The sequence below is a fragment of the Salpingoeca rosetta genome (genome assembly GCF_000188695.1).
Source record: "Salpingoeca rosetta unplaced genomic scaffold supercont1.31, whole genome shotgun sequence".
Taxonomy (NCBI): domain Eukaryota; class Choanoflagellata; order Craspedida; family Salpingoecidae; genus Salpingoeca; species Salpingoeca rosetta.
The window spans coordinates 178,883-201,382 of record NW_004754903.1 but is presented as its reverse complement, the minus strand read 5'-3'; the positions used below and the strand labels follow the sequence as shown (position 1 = coordinate 201,382).

The 22,500-nt window shown below is 55.0% G+C and overlaps 5 protein-coding genes across 5 annotated transcripts in view; 4 read left to right on the top strand and 1 right to left on the bottom strand.

The window, feature by feature from the left end:
- Positions 1 to 223: 223 nt before the first annotated feature.
- Positions 224 to 1,156, top strand: PTSG_09713 (uncharacterized protein). Its single transcript, XM_004989011.1, has one exon. The coding sequence runs from the start codon at positions 252 to 254 to the stop codon at positions 1,116 to 1,118; it is 867 nt and encodes a 288-aa protein (XP_004989068.1). The 5' UTR covers positions 224 to 251; the 3' UTR covers positions 1,119 to 1,156.
- A 652-nt stretch (positions 1,157 to 1,808) lies between these two features.
- Positions 1,809 to 3,922, top strand: PTSG_09712 (uncharacterized protein; the record flags this gene model as incomplete). Its single annotated transcript, XM_004989010.1, has 3 exons — positions 1,809 to 2,647; positions 2,841 to 2,987; positions 3,362 to 3,922. Exons 1-3 carry the CDS (start codon positions 1,898 to 1,900, stop codon positions 3,920 to 3,922), a joined length of 1,458 nt encoding a protein of 485 aa, XP_004989067.1. The 5' UTR covers positions 1,809 to 1,897.
- Positions 3,923 to 6,326: 2,404 nt separating this feature from the next.
- Positions 6,327 to 10,649, top strand: PTSG_09711 (uncharacterized protein; the record flags this gene model as incomplete). The annotated part of the gene is made up of 8 exons (XM_004989009.1): positions 6,327 to 6,804; positions 7,079 to 7,399; positions 7,669 to 7,728; positions 8,060 to 8,121; positions 8,355 to 8,368; positions 8,576 to 8,652; positions 8,903 to 8,923; positions 9,133 to 10,649. 8 exons carry the CDS (start codon positions 6,327 to 6,329, stop codon positions 10,647 to 10,649), a joined length of 2,550 nt encoding a protein of 849 aa, XP_004989066.1.
- A 61-nt stretch (positions 10,650 to 10,710) lies between these two features.
- Positions 10,711 to 17,067, bottom strand: PTSG_09710 (uncharacterized protein). The gene is made up of 19 exons (XM_004989008.1): positions 16,925 to 17,067; positions 16,501 to 16,694; positions 16,233 to 16,304; positions 15,986 to 16,052; positions 15,693 to 15,761; positions 15,382 to 15,440; positions 15,054 to 15,114; positions 14,685 to 14,791; positions 14,220 to 14,436; positions 13,885 to 13,966; positions 13,491 to 13,627; positions 13,140 to 13,250; positions 12,868 to 12,915; positions 12,620 to 12,690; positions 12,254 to 12,479; positions 11,875 to 11,953; positions 11,597 to 11,668; positions 11,292 to 11,410; positions 10,711 to 11,133 (listed from the first exon to the last, which is right to left on the bottom strand). The coding sequence occupies exons 1-19, from the start codon at positions 16,988 to 16,990 to the stop codon at positions 11,071 to 11,073; spliced, it is 1,920 nt and encodes a 639-aa protein (XP_004989065.1). The 5' UTR covers positions 16,991 to 17,067; the 3' UTR covers positions 10,711 to 11,070.
- Positions 17,068 to 17,130: 63 nt separating this feature from the next.
- The window catches only part of PTSG_09709 (uncharacterized protein), an 8,733-nt gene continuing 3,363 nt past the window's right edge, over positions 17,131 to 22,500 (top strand). The window contains exons 1-16 of the mRNA XM_004989007.1: positions 17,131 to 17,230; positions 17,540 to 17,709; positions 17,954 to 18,028; positions 18,197 to 18,264; positions 18,517 to 18,636; positions 18,956 to 19,083; positions 19,272 to 19,419; positions 19,622 to 19,746; positions 19,994 to 20,125; positions 20,350 to 20,424; positions 20,689 to 20,845; positions 21,075 to 21,200; positions 21,359 to 21,451; positions 21,593 to 21,874; positions 22,083 to 22,156; positions 22,426 to 22,500. The exon at positions 22,426 to 22,500 is cut by the window's right edge and continues 22 nt beyond it. Of these exons, the coding sequence (XP_004989064.1) occupies positions 17,619 to 17,709; positions 17,954 to 18,028; positions 18,197 to 18,264; positions 18,517 to 18,636; positions 18,956 to 19,083; positions 19,272 to 19,419; positions 19,622 to 19,746; positions 19,994 to 20,125; positions 20,350 to 20,424; positions 20,689 to 20,845; positions 21,075 to 21,200; positions 21,359 to 21,451; positions 21,593 to 21,874; positions 22,083 to 22,156; positions 22,426 to 22,500 (1,769 nt within the window). The 5' untranslated portion in view covers positions 17,131 to 17,230; positions 17,540 to 17,618. The remainder of the gene's footprint in view (positions 17,231 to 17,539; positions 17,710 to 17,953; positions 18,029 to 18,196; positions 18,265 to 18,516; positions 18,637 to 18,955; positions 19,084 to 19,271; positions 19,420 to 19,621; positions 19,747 to 19,993; positions 20,126 to 20,349; positions 20,425 to 20,688; positions 20,846 to 21,074; positions 21,201 to 21,358; positions 21,452 to 21,592; positions 21,875 to 22,082; positions 22,157 to 22,425) is intronic.

Below are 22,500 nucleotides of genomic sequence, written 5' to 3'. Positions count from 1 at the left end.
AGAAGGCGAAGCGAAAGAGCAAGGCGAACAAGAGAGAGAGAGAGAGAGAGAGGGCTGCGAACAAGGAATTGATACATTTGATTCGGTCGCCGAGGACCTGAGAGGACCAGGTACAAATGTGACAAAGTCGAACTGTCAACTGACTTCAGGTATCTCATGGGTCTGGAGCTCGGAAGACCCTCGCACACTCCTTCACGTAATTTTTGACTTGTCAGAAATCACACCAGCACCACGTCAAGACCACAGCCAAAATGGCACGGCCCTCCTCTGTCCGGACCATGACCTCGCACACATTGACCCTCCTCGCTGTGTTGCTCCTGACTGCGTTGGTTGGGACATGCACTGGCGAAGCCGTGTTGGAGGAGGACGATTTTGGTCGCCTCATCATCAACACCACGGACCCTTCCCAGCCTGTGCTGGTGAATGGCGTGGATGTGCAAGAACTTCAACACACGGTGGCGTCCCTCGTCAATGTGGCTCGTGGCAGTTCCTCCTCCATACACCCGTGCTCGATTGGACTGGACACCGCCGCATTTCTTGGTCACAAGTGCGAGACGCGACTCGTTGGCGGCGATGCACGCCCATGGACGCTGGCAGCTCGCTTCTCCAACGATGGCGTGGATACGTGGACGTGGAGCAATTACATTTTGTGGTCTAACAACGAACTGGTGGGGACAGCGCAAGGCAGCGGCGACTTCAAGGGTACGGCCTGGTTCGGTCAGACAACAGACTTGCTCTTCGTGTCGGACATTGGCGAGTGGATTGCATACGAGGACGCGCTCGCCCAGCAGTCCCTTTCGTCGCTGTTTGCGAGCGTTCCAGTACCCTGCTCCTCAGGCTGTCCGTCGTTTGCTGCGACACAACAGAACATTACAAGCAATCCCGATCGGTGTGATACCAAGGTGTACCTGAATCCTCGCGACCATGACCCGAACGGGCAGTCACCTACATGTGGTTTCGGCTGGAGCTTCCGCTACAATCAGGCGTGTCCACTTGATGATGTTGGACACAGCGGCTCCCTTGGGCCCGACAGCTATTTCGCGACTGAAGAACAACGAGTTCTCGGTTTTCTTGGACGGGATTCTGATGCGACATTTGTGGAGCTGTACGTGCGTTGACTTGCCCTCAGTTCTCCGGTTGCTGCAATTTGCACGGTTCTATGTACTCTTGGATCGCACGTGTGATGCGATATGATGCGCTGCAGCTTCTTGCATTTGGTGCACCATTTCAACCTGAAGCCCACCTCAAAAGGGAGGAGGTCGTCTTCCGTGTAGAGGTGTAGCAATCACATTTTGTCTTTTCTTTTTGTTCCTCTTTTTGTCTCATCTCACCCCTGTAAGTGTTGTAGTTCTAGTTCTGAGGAAGTCCTTTTCCTCTTATTCCTTTCTTTGCCCTAATTCTGAGTCTGTGTGCTTCACGAGCAAGAGTAGCTGCTTCAACTTTAGAACTTTGAGCACTCGGCCATCGGCCACAGCACACAGTCCGTTGAGTTTCCTTGTTCCTCTTTGTTGCTTTTCTGCTCAATTCCACGCTTCCACCCAGCCCTTTCTCTCACACTTCCTTCTTCGACTCTCTTGGCATTCCGCTTCCGCTCCCCTCTTCCATACGTTAACTGTTACATCGACATAGCTCGCACACTCACACACGCATACACACTGAAGTAAACAATCCCTGCAGCGCAGTGCAGCAGTGCCCGACATCTCTACATCTCTACATGACTGACAAGATGTAGAGATGTACGACCTCATGTGACACCACACAAGCTCACGGTGACGTGTGTTTGTGTTTGGCTTGAAATTTCTCCATGACACCAATCAAACGTCCGAACTGAGGAGCGACAAAGGCGGAGGACAACACAAACGTCGCAAACACAAACACCCTTCCACACCACACCTCGATGGACTGGGCGAGTGAGGATGCGCACCTGCGGGAGCGGCTGACCGCGCTGGTGCAGTTGCGAGAGCGCATGGGCGTGAGCCCCTTGCCAAAAGAAGTCGTGCAGGCACTGGAGGAGCGTGGGCGACGCGCAGAACAACAACAAGAGCAACAACAACAAGAACAACAACAACAAGAAGGACAGCAACAACCATCGCAGCAAGCAGGGGTTGCAGGAGCAGTGGGACGGCAAGGGCGCGCCCCAGACGATGAAGAAGGCGGGCTGGAAGCCGACGAAGCAAACAAGTTGACAAAGGCGCTGTGCGACCAGGTTGCTTGTGCACTGCGAGAGCCGCCGCAAATCTCGACAAAAGGCGACATGGACATGACACTCCTGCGTCAGCACGAGGACGTGCAATACATCCACGGGTGTTCGTGCCCAGAGAGCATGGCTCACATGCTGCGGTTTAGTACCAGCGACAACTACGACCTCGCTCGCTTCCTGCGTGCGCGCAACTACGACGTGGACAAGGCGGAGGCGATGCTGCGTGGGTTTCTGAAATGGCGAGAGGAAGAGCACGTGCGCACGTGCTTGCTGCGACCAGACCCCATTGAACTGCTGTGGCAATGCCACTCGCCCGCGGACCACTATGGTCACGACCGCATTGGCAGGCCCATTGTGATTGAGCGCATCGGCGTCGTCCGGCTACACAAGCTCCTCCGACTCATTGAGCGCGAGGACTTTATGACGCGCCACTCGCGACTCATGGAGGTTATGTGTGTGTTGTGTTGTGTGTGTTGTGTTGTGTGTGTTGTGTTGTGTGTGTGTGTGCGTGTGTGTGTGTGTGTGTGTGTGGGTGGGTGCGTAGGGGTGCTCATGAGTGCTGTTCACTGTGCATATGCGTTTCTGCACATCTCGCTTTGCCGTCCTTTTCTCACGCCCGTTGTACCGCACTGATGTTTAGATGGTCATGGCCAGCGTGCGGTGCGCACGGCGCAAGTACGGCGCGCACGTGACGCAGCACGTCGTCATCATGGACCTCAAGGACCTCTCGTTCCGTCCACATCCCGCCTCCATCCCACTCTTTCGCCAGAGCATCGACATGGACCAGGTGTGTGTGTGTGTGTGTGTGTGTGTGTGTGTGTGTGTGTGTGTGTGTGTGTGTGTGTGTGTTTGTGTGTGTGGAAGTGGAAGTGTGGTGGGCGTGTGCGAACAACCATGCGTTCTGATGCCTCTTCCATTCATGGCTGCAACTTGCTGCTGCTGGTTTGACAGAACTATTTCCCACAATGTCCCTTATGCCACACACTTCCACACACACACACACACACACACACACACACACACACACACACACACGCACACACACACACACTTCCACACACACACACGCACGCACACACACACACACACACACACACACACACACACACACACACACACACACACACACACACCGCGCACAGGTTCATCGATGCGTCACAGCTGCCGGAAGAATATGGCGGGACGAGCACGCGGCCGTTTCCGCGCCAGCAGCCGCTGCCGTCGGACTGGACGCCACCGCCACTTGAGGAGCGCCGCCACCCGCACGTGCCGGCGGACGAGGAGGAGCAGAGGGAAGAGGATGACGCTGATGGTCTCGGTGCAACACGCGCACGTGATGACGGACCCGGTGCGGGTGAGGGAAATGAGACACAGCACATGCAGGCCGAGGCTGAAGCCAGTGTGGACAACGGCAGCAGCAAGCGCAGCAACAGCAATATTGGCACTCGAATAGCTACACACTGTGGGCATTGTGGTGTGGGCAGAGACAATGGTGGGTGTGACTGTGACACTGTGAACAAGGGCAAGGTGCGCAAGGTCAGCACTGCTGATAGGAACCCGGACAGCGCTTTCAATTACAACCATGCTGACAATGGATGTGAGCACAACGACGACAACAATGGGACGGACGAAGAAGCAGATGTGCAGCAGCACACGCGTGTCCTGCAATTGTTGCAGCGTCTTGCCACGACGCCTATTGATATGGAGCACACGCATGTTTAACTCGCACGCGCGCGCGTGTGTATGTGTGCAGTGTTTCATTGTTTGCTGCTGTCATTATTGATATCACGACATTGAACGCGTGTGTATGGGCTTATGCATACGTGTACATGCTTGTGCGTGCGTATGTTCGTGTGTTCGTGTGCGTGTTTGTCTTGCCGGTGAACAAACTCTCCTTCACTGTCTTCACTGTCTCCACTGTCTTCACCGCCTTCAGTGCCTTCACCGCCTTCAGTGTCTTCTACCTTTAGCTTTCAATGCCCTGCTGTTACCCCAGCCTATGTGAAGCCACCCTTCACCTTATCAGCGCCTTTGCGTTGTTGTTCTCCTGCGTTGCTGTTCTCCCACCACCTCTTCTGGTTGGTTCTACCGCCTTGCACTCTTTGTGCCTTGAACCCAGCACCACGCAGCCGGCCTACCTACAATAACTCACCTCGCCTCAACACTCGCACTGCACGTGTCTTCCACATACATGCACGTGACTGACTGGCTGTGTTCGTGAGGTGATCAGTGGTGTGGCACACACTTATGTCTCACGCCATGGCACACCAACACCACCACCATGTTCGCACATCATCGTCATCCATCTTGTTCCCACACCCGTCTTTTATGAACAATTTCGTACAATTTTCCACAACCGCAACTGGAAGGACAGCCAGTTTTGTTGGTGGGAGTTTGCGGTGTGTGGTGGTGTGTGTGTGTGTGTGTGTGTGTGACCTTGTTGACATGAGGTGGTTCGTGTGCTGGATACCCACACACGCAGCTGATGTTGCTCACATCACATCACATCACAACAACACATAGTTAGCACGTCGGGTCAATGCGCTTCGTTTGTTGTTCGATACAATGGTTCGCGCTATTTGTGTCGTTGCGCGACATTCATTCCACCTCGATTGTGTGTGCTTGCGTTTCTAAAACAAGCACCGTGGTGGCCACATTGGTGCGTGCCCTTCCCTGCTCTCCCTCCCCATCCTCCTCCCACACACACACAAGTCAGCCCACAGTCGGCTTCCCCATGATCCACTCCGTCACATCCACCCCCTTTTTTTCATGAATCGTCCTGCTTCATCACTCAGCGTGCCGTGTCATTCAGCATGGTTGCATTGATCGCCTTCGTTTTGTTTGTGGCGATGAATGGGCGGCGAGCCATTGTCTCGCACGCTCGCGTCAATGGCATGATGCCTTCTTTGTTTGCCCCTTTTTTGAATGAGCGTATTGCTAGAGGGGTTGTGTCAGGGTCATGACCCGGGTGATGGGAGGGCACGCACAACGCAGTCTTGATCCTGGTTGGTTTGCAGATCACAAACACACACACGCACGCACGCACGCACGCACAGAGCCACCGCCTGCAGGGAGATCTTCCTTCCTTCCCCTGCTCAGCCTCTGGTGCTTTATTCAGCGGTCGGCGAACACGCACACAGCACACGCACACAGCACAGGCACGGCACGCAAACGGGCACGCAGGCAGAACCCGCCAACACGCACACATACTCCGCCGCAACTGCTCATTTATGGGAACGTGCACGCAGCCTCTTCTTCTCCTTCCGGTCCTTCGTCTTCTTCTGGACTCGCTTGCCTGTGGACGTGCGTGCTTTCTGCGACGCTTCATATCTTTCCCAGCGCCTGCGGCAGCAGCAGCACCAGAAATACATCCTCTCGAACTGCAAGGCCTCCCGCCTGACCGCACTGTGCGTGTGCCTGTGTGTGCGTGTGCCTGTGTGTGTGTGTGCGTGTGCCTGTGTGCATGTGTGCGTGTGTGCGTGTGTGCGAGACAAGCTGCTGTGAACCAAGTCGGTACCCAAGCACTTCTTTGTTTCCCATCTTGTTGACGGGCTGCCGTGCACCTGGATTGGACGAGGCCTTTCCTTACAAGCACTTTCAACGTCTGACGCAAGAGGACATCATCGTTGACCCTCCCCCCGACCAACCCATCACCTTCATCAACGTCGTGCTGTTGCCGTCACCACCACCTCTGCACCCGACAAGACATCACCCATCCGCCGAGCTGCAACAAGCAGGTCATATCGTCTGTGCCACCTCTCCGCTTCTTCTGTCGGAGCCACGTCCACTTCTTTGGCTGGCGTGAAGTGACGGCATGAGGCGGGCAACCCGATCACCACCACCACCACCACCACCTCATCACCACGAGCACCATCAGCAACGGCAACGGCAACAGCCATCACGGCAAACATTACAACCACGGCAACCACAGCAACCACGCCAATCACGACCATCATCGTCATGTCTTCAGCATGAACGGATGCAAGACCAACAGCGTCGTGGTGGACGTCGATATCGATATCAGAGCCACCGGCGCACGAGCATGCAACGTGTGCTGTCGCTTTTGCTTGCAATGGCGATGGTGGTGGCCATCACCGTAGGTGCGTTGTGCGCCCTCCCCATTCAGATGTCGGCAGCGCAGAAGCCAGACGGCCCGCTCAAGGTCGACAACCTTGCCGATATGGCACCAACGGCGTTTGAGGACTTCAAGGAGCTGACCGACTCGGCCAAGATGGCGGCTGCCATGAACCTCGAGGCTCTCAACCTGCCGGTCCTGAACGGCAACACGCTGCGTTTCAACAAGGACGGCAGCATGTTTGTTGTCGAGTCGTACCCGGCACCACGTCAGCGCCGCTATGCCGACAGTTCCCAGCAGCAGCAGGAGGACTGGCAGAAGGAGGAGGAGGAGAGCATGCGATACCGCAGATACTTGCGGGAGCGGTGGCGGAACGCCGCATATGATGTCATTGACGGCGCGCAAGACTGGACGGGTGGTGCTGATGGTGTTGGGTTTGGTGCTGATGGTGTTGGCTATGTTGATGATGGCCGACGCAGTCGCCGCTACATCTCGCAAGCGTCGTCATCCCTCCAAGTTCAGCAGTGCGGTGAGTTTCTTTGCGTGTGCGTGTATGTGTGTGTGTGCGTGTGTGTGTGTGTGCGTGCGTGCGTGTGTGTACGTGCGTGTGTGTGTGTGTTTTGTGTGGCTCTCTCTCTCTCTCTCTCTGTGACTGTACGTCCTTCGTGCGACTTTCGTGAGTCCTTCATGTGTCCTTCGTGCGTCCTTCATTTCACCTTGCCACTTCCTCACCCATGCGACCTTGCTTCTATCCATCCCTCCTCCCCCCAATTCACGCCACCAACTCACGTCACCATCACCAGAGGTACCCGTGCTGCATAGCCGGCGCGGCGCCCGTAACAGAATTGTGCTTGACTTTGATGGACACACCGCACGTGCCATCGACAGCACGTGGGGCGCGTTTGCAGCAAAGGCGTATGACGTGGCAGGCAACGGGCCGTGCTTCAATGCGGCAGAGCAGAAACACGTTACGCAAGTGTGGGCACGCGTTGCTGAGGACTACGCTCCCTTTGACGTGGACGTGACGACCGAACCGCTGGACCAAACGTCCACCACCATTCATGTTGTCATCACGTCTGCTAGGCAGGAAAATGGAAAGCCCATGCCATACTCTGACTCGGGCGGTACGTACGCACGTGTGTGTGTGCGTGCATGCGTGCGTGCATGTGTGTGTGTTTGTGTGTTTGTGTGTTTGTGTGTGTGTGTGTGTGTGTGTGCGTGCGTGCGTGCGTGCGTGTGTGTGTGCGCTTTTGCTCTTGAGTGCGAACACAAATTGAGCATTTGGTACTGCACAGTGAAGTGCAAGATGAGCACACACACTCACGCACACATACAAACATGCGCTTGTCATGACCTCATGCTGATTGACTCAACTGTCCCTTGCACACCGCAGGCGTTGCTGTGATTGGCGTGTTTGGTTCCCCCTCCATCGCGTACTATTCGCCAGCGCTCGGTATGAACACGCCGTTCATCGCTGCAGCTTGTGTTCATGGTGTTGGTGTTGACGGCAGGCGTTCGTGTCATGGTAGTGTTGGTTAGAGTGTGTGCACCAAACTGCATATATGTACACGTACAAACACACAAGCATCCCCAGTCATCTCTTCTGCTTCCTGCTCACTTGCGGAAATACGCTCTTCCTGCGTGCGCATGCGTGTGTGTGTGTGTGGACATGTGCGTGTATGCGTGCGTGGGTGTGTATGTGTGCGTGCGTGGGTGTGTGGACGTGTTCGCGTTTGTTTTATTGTCTTACCCTCCCCCAACCTCGTTCGTCGTGTGCACTGCAGTGTATTGGGACAACCTCAACTTTGGATCGGAAAGCCACGTCGCCGACGCCATCTCACATGAGGTGCAAGCATCGCTTGTGCACGCAGTGTGCATGTGTGTGTGCTGTGTGCGTGCATGTGTGCGTGCATGTGTGTGTGTGTCGCGCCTTACTGCTGGCCTTTGTACATGGTATCAAGTGAAGATGACGACCTGTTTTGAATCATCTTGATGCAACATGAGCTCACCCACATTACCACCCTCTCCCCTTTGTATCCGTTGATGTGCTTGTGAATCCTTTGTCCAACGATCATGAAGGCTGGCCACAACTTGTGAGTGAAGTGCACGTGTGCGTTGCGATGACACGTTTGCAGTGGGGGGTGGTATGTGCTCGTTTGTACACTTTTCTACGCACGTACACACACGCTTGTTCTCCATGCACGTTGACATACCCATCCACGCATACGCACATTGTCTCACTCTCACCCACTTTCGCACGTACATGCTTCTCTCCGGTCACACAACCTTCACCAACACAGCGGGCTTGGACACGATGGGTTTGGCAACAACGAGTACTACGATGGGATGGATGGCACCACAGCCATGAACTCATGGGGTGAGTGAATGCACTTGCAGTGGTTGTGGCGGGTGTGCTCGTTGGGTATTGTTGTCGGAAGTGAAATTGGACACGCGTTTTTAAAGCTGCACGCTGTGTGTTTGTTGTGCTCATGTTGGTGTTGTATCATGTGCGCGTGCTCCCATGTCCATTGTACTCTGCTCACCGTTTTGTCGCTCTCTTGCGTGTGTATGTGTTTGTGTTTGTCCCTTCTCCCTTCTCCCTTCTCCCTTCTCTCTTTTGGCCACAGGACCCATCATGGGCGCACCATGTAAGTTTCCTCACTGCTGCATCTCTCAGCACCCCTCATGAACAGCACAAACAAAGACACACACACACGACACACACACAAGACACACACACACACACGACACACACACACACACGACACACACACGACACACACACACACACACACACACACACACACACACACACAGTCGATGAACTTTCTCTCACCCAAACCATCACCCCGAACAGACGGCCGTGCGTTGACGCAGTGGTCGCGAGGAAACTACGCCGGCGCAACAAACTCGCAGGACGACATCGACATCATTACACGTCAGACCGGTTTAGCGATGGACGAGGCGGGTGACGGCCCGGGAACGGCGGCCTCTGTGGTGTACACGGACAGCAACGCGTTCTTTGCTGACGGCGTCATCTCCAGCCACGTGGACAAGGACTGGTGGGTGGTGCAGCTGACGGACACGGGCAGCATCGAGGCAACGGTCATACCATGGTTTGCCAGCGAGGGCTCGGCAGGAAACAACGTGGACCTCAAGCTCACCATGTACGCCAGCGACGGGCGGAGCATGGTGGTGCGCAGCAACCCCTCCGGCGACACCTCGGCCTCCATCTCGCGAACGGCGTTGCCTGCAGGCGTTTACTTCCTCGAGGTTGACGGCGTGGGCGACGTGGCGGTCTTCAACAGCGACTACGGCTCCATTGGCCAGTACCGACTCACGGGCAGCGTGTCCACTGGACCACCACCGTCAACACGCGCACCGCCAACACTCACGCGCGTGGGCCCAGACCCGCCACCACGCAGCAGGGAGCCGTGTGCACCCGACAAGTACGAGGACAACGACGTGCACGAGCAAGCGTACGATCTGACATCGGAGCTGACGTCACCACAGCCCGGTGGTGTGCGCGGCACCATCTGTGCACGGGACCTCGACTGGTACCGCGTGCCCGTTGCTGCGCACTCCACCATCATGATCATCATGTACATTGATGTAATGCGCGGTGATCTGGACCTGCTGTTCTTCACCCCGGACGGCATGCTTGTGGACGAAAGCGCCACCGTCACCAGGCAGGAGGGCGTGCAGTACACGGACCAGACTGGCCACGACAGCCTGTGCTACGTGCTTGTGAGGGGCGTGGCCGACTCGCAGGGCAACTACTCCCTCCACGTGTATGACTCCTCCATGAACGGGTTTTGCGCGTACGACCGCTTTGAGCTGAACGACGCCCCCTCGAGTGCATACGACCTTGCCCCACCGGTCAACACCTTCAGCGCGTGGCTGTGCTCCGACGACCAGGACTGGTTCCGCATTCCCGTGTGCGCCGGCAGCGACATATCCGTTGACGTTTCGTTCTCGTCGACGGACGGCAACATCGACGTTGTGCTGTACGACCCTGACGGGCGCGTGGCTGACAGGAGCACGGGCACAGGTGGCGTTGAGCGCGTGTTCCACTCCAACCACGGGCCAGAGGCACACTACCTCTTGCACGTGTACGAGAGAAATGGCGATTCGGCAACGTACACCGTGCACATCACGCGGCAGTGTGACTACCCAAGTTCCACCATCAGCACAATCATACCGCTGCATACGACGATGGACACACCACTCGACACGTCGGCCGCGCACATGGCTGCGCCTGCCTTCCTCACGCGAATGTTTGGCAGCGTGAACCATGGTGGCACTTACGGCGCGCGTGCGCTTGAACTCATCACGGCCTTTGCTGCATACGTTGTCGTGCGCTGGCTCGTGTAGAGGACCATGTTTTGTGCTGCTCTGCTTTGCTTGATTGAAGGTGGTTTTGGGTTTGATTGATGTGCGCGCTGTTTATTTGGGTCGGGGTTGCGGCTTGGGTGGTTGCTTCACTCGATGTTGCCATTGTGATTGTCGTTTGTCTGTTTATGTGGTTGTGGCTGTTGAGTTGTTGACACGTTGAATTGTGATAGCGTGTGTGTGTGTGTGTGTTGTGTGATAACATGTATGTGTGTGTGGCGTGCTGCTTGCTTGCTTGCTTGGTGTAATTGGCTTGTTACTCTCTGGTCGGTTGAGGGGTTGATTGGGAAACAGATGTTGGCAATGTGAAATGAAATGAATTGAACGATGATTACACAAACGCACGAGGAGTATGGCCATCATGCTTGCTTGCGCGCGCCCGCGCGTGTGTGTGTGTTTGTTGTCACAGCTCCTCTTTGTTTGCGTTTTGGAGAAAGTTGACAAAGCTCTCCGCAGACCGGCCGCCCTGTGCATTCATTGAAGTCGGGAAGAGGGAAGGAGGGCGGCGGCGGGACTTGTGAGGGAAAAGAAGGAAGGGGCGAATATAACATCCAGTGTTTAACAGCACAGCAAAACACTGATACACATGCAGACACACGCACACGTGTACACACACACACATACCCTGTAGTCTGTGCCGTCTGTGTCGCCGCGCTTGAAGTGCTTGATGGTCGGATATCCGCGGATGGAGAACCGCGAGCAGAGCGGCGTCTCAACGGTGCAGTCAACAGCCGCCATCGAAACTGCTCGTGTGTGTGTGTGTGTGTGTGTGTGTGTGTGTGTGTGTCGAGACATGTGAAATCATGGGTTGGAACAGTCGCTTGTTGACAATCGATGCAGTGAGTTCCACGCGTCAGTACAATCACAGAAGCACCACCGCCCCTTTCTCCTTATCAACTCACATCTCTCTCTCTCTCTCATGAACGTACGCGTGTTCTTGCTGGCGAGCCTGTCCGCTGCTGCCGCCACCTCTGGCTTCGCCTTCTTGCAGTGCCCGCACCCTGAACACACACCGAGTTGGAGTGACGATGAGTGTGTTTGTGTGTGTGGTTTTGTGTGTGCACATGTGTGTGTGTGTGCACATGTGTGTGTGTGTGTGTGCACATGTGTGTGTGAACGCAAGTACAAGACACGTGCTGCTGCGTGGCTCTTGTGACGTCAGAATGTCAACGCTAATCACAATCACAAAGTACATGTACAAACGCACATGGGGCGAAGAAGAAGACGAGGGTGTGGTCGTGGCTTTTGATGTGATCATCGAAACTCGCAGCCGTCAAGTGATCCACCTGAGACAGGGGGATTTACAATGGTGGCCGCGGCAGTGAGGAATACAGAGGCGCTCAAGCGACAACCAAGGGCAACAACAGCAACAACATAAACAACAACAACTTAAACAACAGCAACAACATAAACAACAACATAAACAACAGCAACTTAAACAACAACAACAGCAACTGAAACAACAACAACAACAACAACAACAACAACAACAACAACAACAACCTAAACAACAGCAACTTAAACAACAACAACAACTTAAACAACAACGACCAAACAAGGCTCCACCAAATCAGCACACGCGTCACCTGTGGTGCCTCCTGTGAGAAGGGCTTTGGCGGTGCTGGTGGCGGCGGTCTGTTGTCTGGATCACGCATGTACTCAACAAAGCCCTCAGCCGTGCGCGCACCCTTGTACTCGTCCTTAACCTTGCCAAACTTGAAATACTTGATGGTGGGGAAACCGCTCACGTCGTTCTCGGAGCACAGATCGTCGTTCTCTGGCGCCGTGCAGTCAACAGCAGCAAACATTACCCTATGTGTGTGCGTGCGTGCGTGCGTGCGTGTGTGTGTGTGCGTGTGTGATTGGTGCAATTGTTGGAGGGCTGCGAAAGCTCAAAAAGTCACACAGATACGCACAGTGACAAGCACACAGACATGCATCAATCCACGTACTTTCTGTTGTCTTTGAGGGTGGCTGCCGCCTTGTCCATCTCTGGCTTTGCGCGCTTGCAGTGCCCGCACCACTGCCATGCATTGATTGATGATGGTGGTGACGATGATGGTGATGGTGAACATGGCGCGAACGTACACACACACACACACACACACACACACACACACACACACACACACAAGACACACACACACACACACACACACACACACACACACACACACACAAAGCACAGCAGAAAGCGTACCGGTGCGTAGAAGAACACGAGGGCGTGCTTCTTCTTCTTTGTTGCGGCCTGATGCAATGTGACGATGGTCATGGTGGTGACAGTGGTGGTGGTAATGATGATTGAGGAATGCGTGTTTAAAAGTGAAGTACAAACATGAGTAAACGTTATCATGAGTAAACGTTCAAAACGAGCGACCACAATTAAGCTCACGCGCAGGAACAAACACGCAACTGAGCACGCAAGCAAGCAATCAAACAAGCAAACACCATCAACAACATCAGCATCATCACCTCGAATGTGGGTCCCGTGAGATGCACCACGTCTGTGTCTGTTTCGCTCCACGGGACTTCAGCGGGCGGTGGTGGCGGTGGCGGTGCATTTGGATCTGCCATAAAGTCGAGCTGTTGACGAGGGAGGCAGAAGAATGGGACAGGGGGGGGGAAGGAAGTAAGTGCGATGTGAAAAAAAAAAAAAAAAAAAAAAAACAACAAAAAAAACAACAACAACGCACACACGCACACACACACGAACTCCATACATACATACATACATACATACATACATACATACATACATACATACATACATACATACTACATACATAAATACATACCCACACATGTCACCCCGGCTGTACTCACCACGCCCTGTTTCGTGCGTGCGTTGGGGTAGTCCTTGTTGACACTGCCCTTCACAAAGTGCTTGACAGTTGGGAACCCCTTCACGTCATATTCGCCGCACACATCCCTGTTCTCGGGCTTGGTGCAGTCAACAGCAACTGCATGGGTGTGTGTGTGCGTGTTGTATGAAGTAAGGGAGAGCGTGTGTGTACATGGGTGAGTGTTTGTGTGTGTGTGTGTACATGCGTGAGTGTGTACATGCGTGTACATGCGTGTGCGTGCGTGTGTGTGTTTGAAAGGGTGTTTACATCAGGAAGAAACACAAGTAAAAGGGGCAGCGAGGTGTCGAAAAGCGGTCAATGCACATCACCATCGTGACCACATGCAAGAGGGAAAAAAAGTCGCGTCATCGTACCGAGAGTGCCGTGTCCTTTTGCTTTCACCTCCGCCGCCGCCTCTGTGAACGGACCCTTGAACGCTTTGCAGTGCCCGCACCACTACACACACACACACACACACACACACACACACACACACACACACACACACACACACACAACCGAGTGCATGGGCACGCATGATGAGGTGTAACAAGTGGAGCAGAGAGGGGTGGGAGGAGGAAGAGGAGGAACGTGCGCTCCAAACACACACACACACACACACACACACACACACACACACACACACACACACACACACACACACACACACACACACGCACACACACACACACACACGCAGGCGACTGACTGGGGCGTAAAACATGACGAGTGCGCTGTCCTCCTGCGCAAGGCGTTCGCTAAACGCGTTTTGTCCCGTGATGTGAACCACATCGGACGGTTCGTCCTCCCATGTCGTCTCTGGTTCAGGGGCAGTGGCGGCAGGCGCCTTGTCCGGGTTTTGCATAAAGGCGACGATGGCGTCTTTCTCCCGCTTCCCCTCGTACGCCGTACGCAGCTCACCGTTCCTGCACACACGTGATTGAGTGATTGAGATAGATAGAGAGAGAGAGAGAGAGAGAGCAAGTGTAGGCGTGCGTGTGTGTGTGTGTGTGTGTGTATGAGCGTATACAGTGCTTCACACCTCGCACGTGACTCTCCCTCTCCCTCTCCCATCATCCCCTATTCGCTCCACCATCACCACCACCGCACCCACCACCATTCCAAATCCATATTCATGCATGTGCGCGAGAGCGTGCATTGCGTCGGTGCTCACTCGAAGTAGAGGAGGGTTGGGAATCCCTTCACGCCGTACTGCGGGCCCGTCATCCGTCCCTCGGGCGCGTTTGCATCCAGCGCCGCCAGCCGCCGCTTCACCCCGAGCTGAAACACACACACACACACATGTATACACACACACATGTACACATGCACACCCATGTACACCAATGTACACACACATGCACACCCATGTACACGCGCGCACATGATGATAGTGGTCACGGTTGGTCGTCGGTGAGTGTGTGTCGTGGGTCGTTGGTGATTGGTGGTCGTGCGGAAGCAGTATCGAGGGTTGAACACTCCCTGCAATCACACACACACACACACACATGTGCGCACACGCAACGACGTTTCCCCCTCACACCTGCTTGAGCTCGGTTGCAGCCTCCTGGTACTTTGGTTTGAGCGCTTTGCAGTGGCCGCACCTGTGAACAAGACAGCACGGTCGAAGGCATGGTGACACATGGTGGAGAGGGTGAATGAGGCGACCGAGAGCACATGAGTAAGGATGTGACATCTTGCAACATCACAGCAACTGTACACAGATGTGTACGCGCGCACATAGATGCAAACACAGACACACACACACACACACTCTCTCTCTAACACAGACACGCATTACCACACAGACAACACACACTCTAACACACACACACACACACACACACACACACATACACACACACACGCACCATGGGGCGTAAAACATGACAAGCATGTCTGTTTTGCGTTGGAGATGCTTGGCAAAGGTCTGACACGATGAACACGTGCGCAATGAGATCGGTTAGTGGCTGAAGCAACGGCAGTGTATGAGCACCCACGCACACACAGAGACATTAACAAAAAGTGCGCACACGCATGAGAAACAACTGAGGAAGAAGTAGACAAGTGCACACACCCAAACACACAGACACACACCCAAACACACAGACACACACGCACACACACACACACACAGACACCTGACACAAGCAACTACCCCTACCCACCCCGTGTTGGTCACCTTGTCGTTGAGGTGCAGCACATCCTGCGCTTCATCCACTTCGTCCCATGGCGTATCACCCGTTGGATCCTGCCGCACACGGGTGAAGACAACGACGATGGTGGTGGTGATGATGATGATGATGATGGTGGTGGTGTTGGTGGTGGTGGTGTTGGTGGTGATGAGCCGTGTGCATTTGGGGTCGTGCGATGCCAAAACTTGCCTCAGCAGCAAAGAAATGGCGCCCGCAAACAAAGCATGCAAAGGCAGCTGCCACACCAGACATTGACGCGTCCATGTCTGCATCTGCACACCTGCATGAAGCGAAGAATGGACTTCTTTGCAAGTTTGCGGTCGTAGTCCTTGTTGAACGATCCTTTCCTGCACGCATACACAGGACAACACCAAGTTGCAGCCCATCAGCACATGTAAACGCGGCACAGACAAACACAGACAACAAGAGAGAAAGAAAGAGAGGGAAAGGGAGAGACAACGCGAGAAGTATAGAGGAATAGTCCCGGCCATCCTCCAACCATGCGCAATGTGACATCAACTTCTTACAGGTAGTGCTTGAGGACAAACGGAGATGGCTTCATCTTCATTTTGCGGCACGTCTTCTTGCCTTCGGAGGTGCTGCAAGCGCAAACAGCACAGACACAGGAAGCGGGAATGCCACCCCACAGTGAATGAACCACGCGATCTTCGCAATCCCCCAACACACACATGCACGCGATGTTGGGGGTTCAGGCGGTCATATGTTTCAGGTGCCACTCCTTCCTCCATGAAGACACACAGTGTCCCTGCTCACGACGCTGCCACGGACACACACCTGCAGTCGACAATGGCGACGGTGCCCACACCCACAATCTCGTCTGCAACGTCGTCCAGGACGCGCTGCAGGTCCTTCTTGGCCGATTTCTTGTTGACGGCAAGCACGAGCACGCTGTTGCGGGTCCGCAGGAGCTTCTTCAGCGCCTTTTCGTCCTTTGGGCGCTCAACAGCGCTGGCGTTCGCCTCGCACGCCTGCACGATGTTTTCGTTGGTGATGTTGTCGATGTTGTGATGACATGGCAGGACTGTGCGTCAGGAATGCACACTCGCACACATACTCGTACTTCCACACATACCTACTCAGGCTCACACTTACACACACGCTCACCCACTCACACACACATACTTACGCCCACGCTCACACACATACTCACGCTCACACGCACACACATGCTCACACATACACCCTGCCTTCTGCTCACCAGCAATAGCAGCGCCACTGCTGCCAGCGACACCATGACGGCAGCAGCGAAGCCAAAGCGAGCCATGCTGATGTCTCAAGTTGAAGAGGTTCAGCAGCAGTGGGTGGCAGTCGTCGTTGTCGGTTGTGCAGTCTTACTACAGTATATGTTGTCGTTCCGTATCCACTGCAAGCACTGCGGAATAATCGCGGGCGTCTTAAACGAAACACGTCAACAAAAATAAAAAAATCTTCGCTGCCTGACAGTTTGTTTGGCTTTGATTTTGGTCGCAACGACAACCAACCAACCAAAGCACCAAACCAGCAGGTGTGTGTTGTTTGGATGCGACGGGAGCTGCTTGCTGCTCTCTGGATGCGAGGGGTGTGTGGTGTCGTTGCTGGTTGGTGAGGTGGGTTGGTTTGGCATGGGTGCTTGTGGTGGGAGAAGTGAGTGGTGGAAGAGGAGTAGGAGCAGTAAGAGGGAAAGCAAGTCATGTTTTGTGCATTGGGGCACTTCACTCACACTCACACACTCACACACACTCACTCACCCTCACCTCATCACCATCACCCAACATCGTCATCGTCGTCATCACGTCACTCGCTGCTGCCGCTGCTCGGGGTGTGTATATGACAGAAGGGTTTCGTCGTGTTGTGCGCCTGTGTATCTTGTGCGTGTGTGTGTGTGTTTGATTTGACCGACTTGGCTGGCAAAGATGGCGTTTCGACGTCCCATGGTCCACCGCGCGGACATTGCCGAGAAGATGGCGAGCCGCGAAGACGACTGGACAGCGGAACTTGGCTTCGGTGCGTTTGGTGTATGATGTCCCGGCTCGTGGGCTGCTGGAGTGGTGGTGGTCGTGGTGGTGGTGGCAGCTTTGCTTCACTGAGATGCACAGACGGCGGTGGGCGTACACTGCTGCGAATGCTGATTGTTTGGCCGTGTGTGTGTTCAGCCCCATACTACTGTGTGCCGTTCACTGTCATGTCGGTTGGTCGCACTACGCATCTCGTCTCTCATCAACCACATCATGTCACGCCACGAAACCAGAGTCCGATGAGCTGGACGACGATGACAAGTCCAGTGCGGAAGAGAGTGAGGACGACGATGATGACGACAAGGCCGGTGAGTAGCCTTTGCGCTCGGTGTGTGTGTGTGTGTGACCGTGAACGTGTCAGGAGGATCCACCTGTGGCACGACTGCCTCCTGCGTTATGACACACGCACACGCACATACTCACGCAACGTTTGGCTGCATCGCACCACCACCACCACCACGCTGTGCTGGTTTCAGGCGTGAACTTTGTTGAGTACCTCGCCCTGCAGCGCTCGCTCAAGGCCACGACCGAGAAGAAGACAGAGGTGAGTGTTGCGTCGTGCATGTTTGTGTAGTACGTGTATGCGTGAGCACACGTGTATGCGTGAGCGTTCATGTGCGTGAGCGTGAGCGGGCGTCTGTGGTGCCACCATCCCGACCCTTTGCCGCCGCCTTGCACCCTGCATAGCCGACTTGGATCACCCCTCCCTCCACCCTCCATGTCCACCGTGCACTTATTAACCCCTCTCTAACACCACAACTACCACCAACGCGTTGCCCCCCCTTGCGTGTATCAGCTGCACAAAGCGCTGCAGCAGACGCGGGCAGACCTGAAGCGCACGCGGCGGCAGCTGGACCAGTCGGAGCAGCGCAACCGCATGCAGCGTGCCATCTTCGAGCAGGCACATGCCAAGAAGGTGTGGGAGCAAGGAAGCAGTGGTATTGGGGGTGATGTGATGTGATGTGTTGGGGACGAAAGAGGAAGAGATAGGAGGGACATGGAGGAGAAGAGCAAGGAGGGGGTGATGATTGGTGTGGGTCATGTGTTCAATGGTGACTCGCACGACTGCCGGTAGACTATCGGAGATACACACACACACACACACACACACACACACACGCTCCTTCTTGCTTTTGACGGTGTGCCTGTTTGTCTCACCTCCCACTCCCCAACCCGACCTCACCATGTGCCCCTCCTCCTCCTCCTCCTCCTCACCATCACCGTAAAACTCCCAGCTGCTTGACAAGGACAATCTGATTGACAATCTGAAGCTTTCGCTGGAGGACCTGCAGGCCGGCGCGCAGCAGACGGAGGGCCTTATGAAGATGGTTGGCCAGATCACAGACCTCACAAACGAAAAGAAGTCAGTCGTGCTCGCTGGGTGGAGCTGTAGATCGGAGTGTCGTTGATTGCGCTACTGTGTGTGCATGGTGTGGGGCGCGGCGTGCCTCTCCCAATTGCCGCCACAACCACAATCTCATCATCGCCACCATCACAACCACATTCTCATCAACAACACAACACCCACCACAACAACCACCACGGCGGCAGGGAGTACTTTGAGAAGGCCGAGCTGCTTGCTGCGGACCTGCAGCTGGCAAAGGAGGAGCTGTCTGCGCTGGAGAGCGAGCACGCCGAGCGCATGGAGGAGAAGGATGCCGAGATCAAGGATCTCCAGGACCAGTTTGACCCCGTCAAGGTGCGGTTGTGTGTGTGTGTGTGTGTGTGTGTGTGTGTGTGCGTGCGTGTGTGTGTGTGTGTGTGTGTGTGTGTGTGTGTGTGTGTGGGCGGGGTCGACGAGGATGGATTTTTTTTTTTTGCTTTTTCTGTCGCCTTCGCATCACACGTAACTCCCTCCCTCCCTCCATGACCATGACCACCACCGCTGCTGCTGCAACTAGGCTGCCAAGGCGAGCGGGGGTGCGGGCCCGAGTGCGCTGGACAATGAGGAGATTGAACAGTTGCGCAAGGAGGCGCAGGAGCTGCGCTCAAAGCTCAGGGACGCAGAGTTCCAGGCAAAGACGGGGTATGTTGGTTGAGGAGTTGAGGTGTGCGGAGTTGATGGGCGTGTTGATGCGTTGGTCCAGGGGTGTTGATGTGTTGATGTTGATGCGTTTGGTTGGTGAATTGGAGGTGGCTGTTGCGTGTGTTTGCCCTCGTACTCTCCCCCTTATGCATGAACTCACTTTCAACAACATCACACACACGTGTACTCACACACACACACACACACACACACACACGCACACACACACACACACACTGCTCATCAGCAGTGCTGGGGTGAGCAGTGGAGATGCCGCGAAATTCAAAAGCGAGATTGAAGCGCTGCAGCGGAAGAACGACGAACTGCGTGAGGACCTGCGCACAGCCAAGAGCCAGGCAGCAAAGCTCCAGGCACTCTCGTACGTCGCACTTGCTGCTGTTGGCGTTGCCTTTTAGCGGTGGTGGTGTTTGTGTAATGTGCATGTGTGTGTGTGTTTGCGGTGTCTGCCTGTGTGTGTGTGTCGCTGTGACGTGAAGCTGGTTCCCATCCATCTCATCATCTCACCATCTCACCATCACACCATCACACCATCTCACCATCACACCATGGTATCTTTTGACATGATCATGCCGTGATCACCAGGAGCTCTGATGCGGACAAGGATCAGCGGCTGACGGAGGAGCTGCGCCAGCTGCAGGAGGAGCTCTCACAGGAGAGGTGGGGACGAAAGACCATCATACACACACACACATACACATGGGATGCGAGGGACGGAAGAACACATGTACATGCACACGCATACGCACGTGTACACGCTCACTCGAATTTTCTACTTCCTTGCACGCCTCGCCTTGTGTGTCATTACCCTCCCTCCCATGCGTATATGCGTGTGTGTGTGTGTTCCTTACATCCGTGCTTGTGTGTCGTTACCTCACCTGCTTTTGCTCTGTGTGTGTGTGTGTGTGCGTGCGTGTGCATCAGGACGAAGCTGCGTGAGGCTGTGCGGCGGGCGGACGCGACGGCAGAGGAGCTGACGACGGAGAAGGCGACGCACGAGCGCCTCAAGACGGAGTTCAGCGACCTCAAGGCCTCGCTCGACGCCCAGAAGGCCGCACTCGAGGCGAGCGGTGACTCTCAGGTCTGTACGCACGCGTATGTACACAAGGAGGGGAGGGATGTACATGTGTACATGTGCATATGTTGTGGTTGCCTTTGTGTGTGTGTGTGCAGGTTCGGGGTGTTTGTTTTGTTTGTTGTACATGCTGCACTCGACCTCGCTTCCTCGCCCATTTCGCGTCCCTCCCTCACCCATTTCACCTCACCCTCACCCCCATCTTCCCACTTGCTTTCCTCCCCCGTGTGAGCAGAAGAGCGCGCAGGCGCAGCTGCAGTCGCTGTCGAGCGAGCTTGCGGCAGAGAAATCGTCGCACAAGGCGGAGAAGGCCGCGCACGCCGACACGCGCACCGCTCTCGACACGGCCAAGAAGCAGCTGGTAGGCACAACACACACGCTCATGCACATACCTTGTGCACCACGCTCCTTGTGTTTGCTTCTGTGTCCTTGTTGTCACACACTCCATGCACACCCTCATCATGTACACCCTCACCATCTCCCCTCACCCCCCCCCCATACCAACTCGCTCGCGTACAGGCTGAGGTGAAGGACGAGATCGACCGTCTGAAGAGCGATTCTGATGCACAGATGCGCGCAGAACGCGACAAGTTCGCAGACACCCTCCAGAACGTACGTCGCATTGGTGGTGGTGATGGTGGTCGTGATCGTCGTTGACACAAAAAGAACATGTGACGTGGACATACCCACACATATCCCCCCCCCCACACACACACACACTAACTCACTCACTCACTCACCCCCACACAACAGGCCAAGGCTGCGCACGCGAGCGAGATTGCCGAGCTGAAGCAGCGTGCAGAAGACGACATGCGCGACCTGAAGGACAGGCTGGGCGATGTTTCTAAACGCGTGCGGCCTATGGCCGAGGCCATTTCGTTCCTGGCGAAGAACTACAAGGCGCTGTCCAAGGAGGTGCGCGACCTGCAGGGCGAGATTGAGCCCGCGGTGAAGCAGTGCAAGCGGGACCTCCTCCGCACGCTCGCCGACGTCGACAAGCAATACAAGGAGATGTTGCGCAAGTACCGCAAGGAGGTGAGACACGCGGGGTGTAGATGTGGATTTTTTATTTTATTTTTTCGTTTGGGAGGGAAGAGGGGAGAGGAAGAACGGTGTACAGTGGTGGTGGTGGTGGTGGTGGTGGTGGTTGTGTGCGTGTGTGTGTGTGTCTATGACTTACTCAATCGATTTCCCTCTCCCACCCATCCACCCCCGCCTTGCTCTGCTCCCTGCGTGTGCCCAGATGGCGCTGCGCAAGAAGCTGCATAACCAGCTCGTTGATCTGCGCGGCAACATCCGCGTCTTCGGCCGTGTCCGGTGAGATGGTGGTGGTGTTCTTGTTCTTGTTCTTGTTCTTGTTGTTCTTGTTCTTGTTCTTGTTCTTGTTCTTGTTCTTGTTCTTGTTCTTGTTCTTGTTCTTGTTCTTGTTCTTGTTCTTGTTCTTGTTCTTGTTCTTGTTCTTGTTCTTGTTCTTGTTCTTGTTATTGTCGACTGCGTGAATGCTCCCGCCATCGCCCACCACCACCACCACCACTTGAACCCCTTCACCCTCCCTCATTCTCCTCACCCCACCGCCGCCGCGCCAGCCCCGTCATCTCTGAGGATGGCAAGGACGCGTCCAAGGTGAAGATTGTCGTGCGCACGGACCAGACGGACGACCA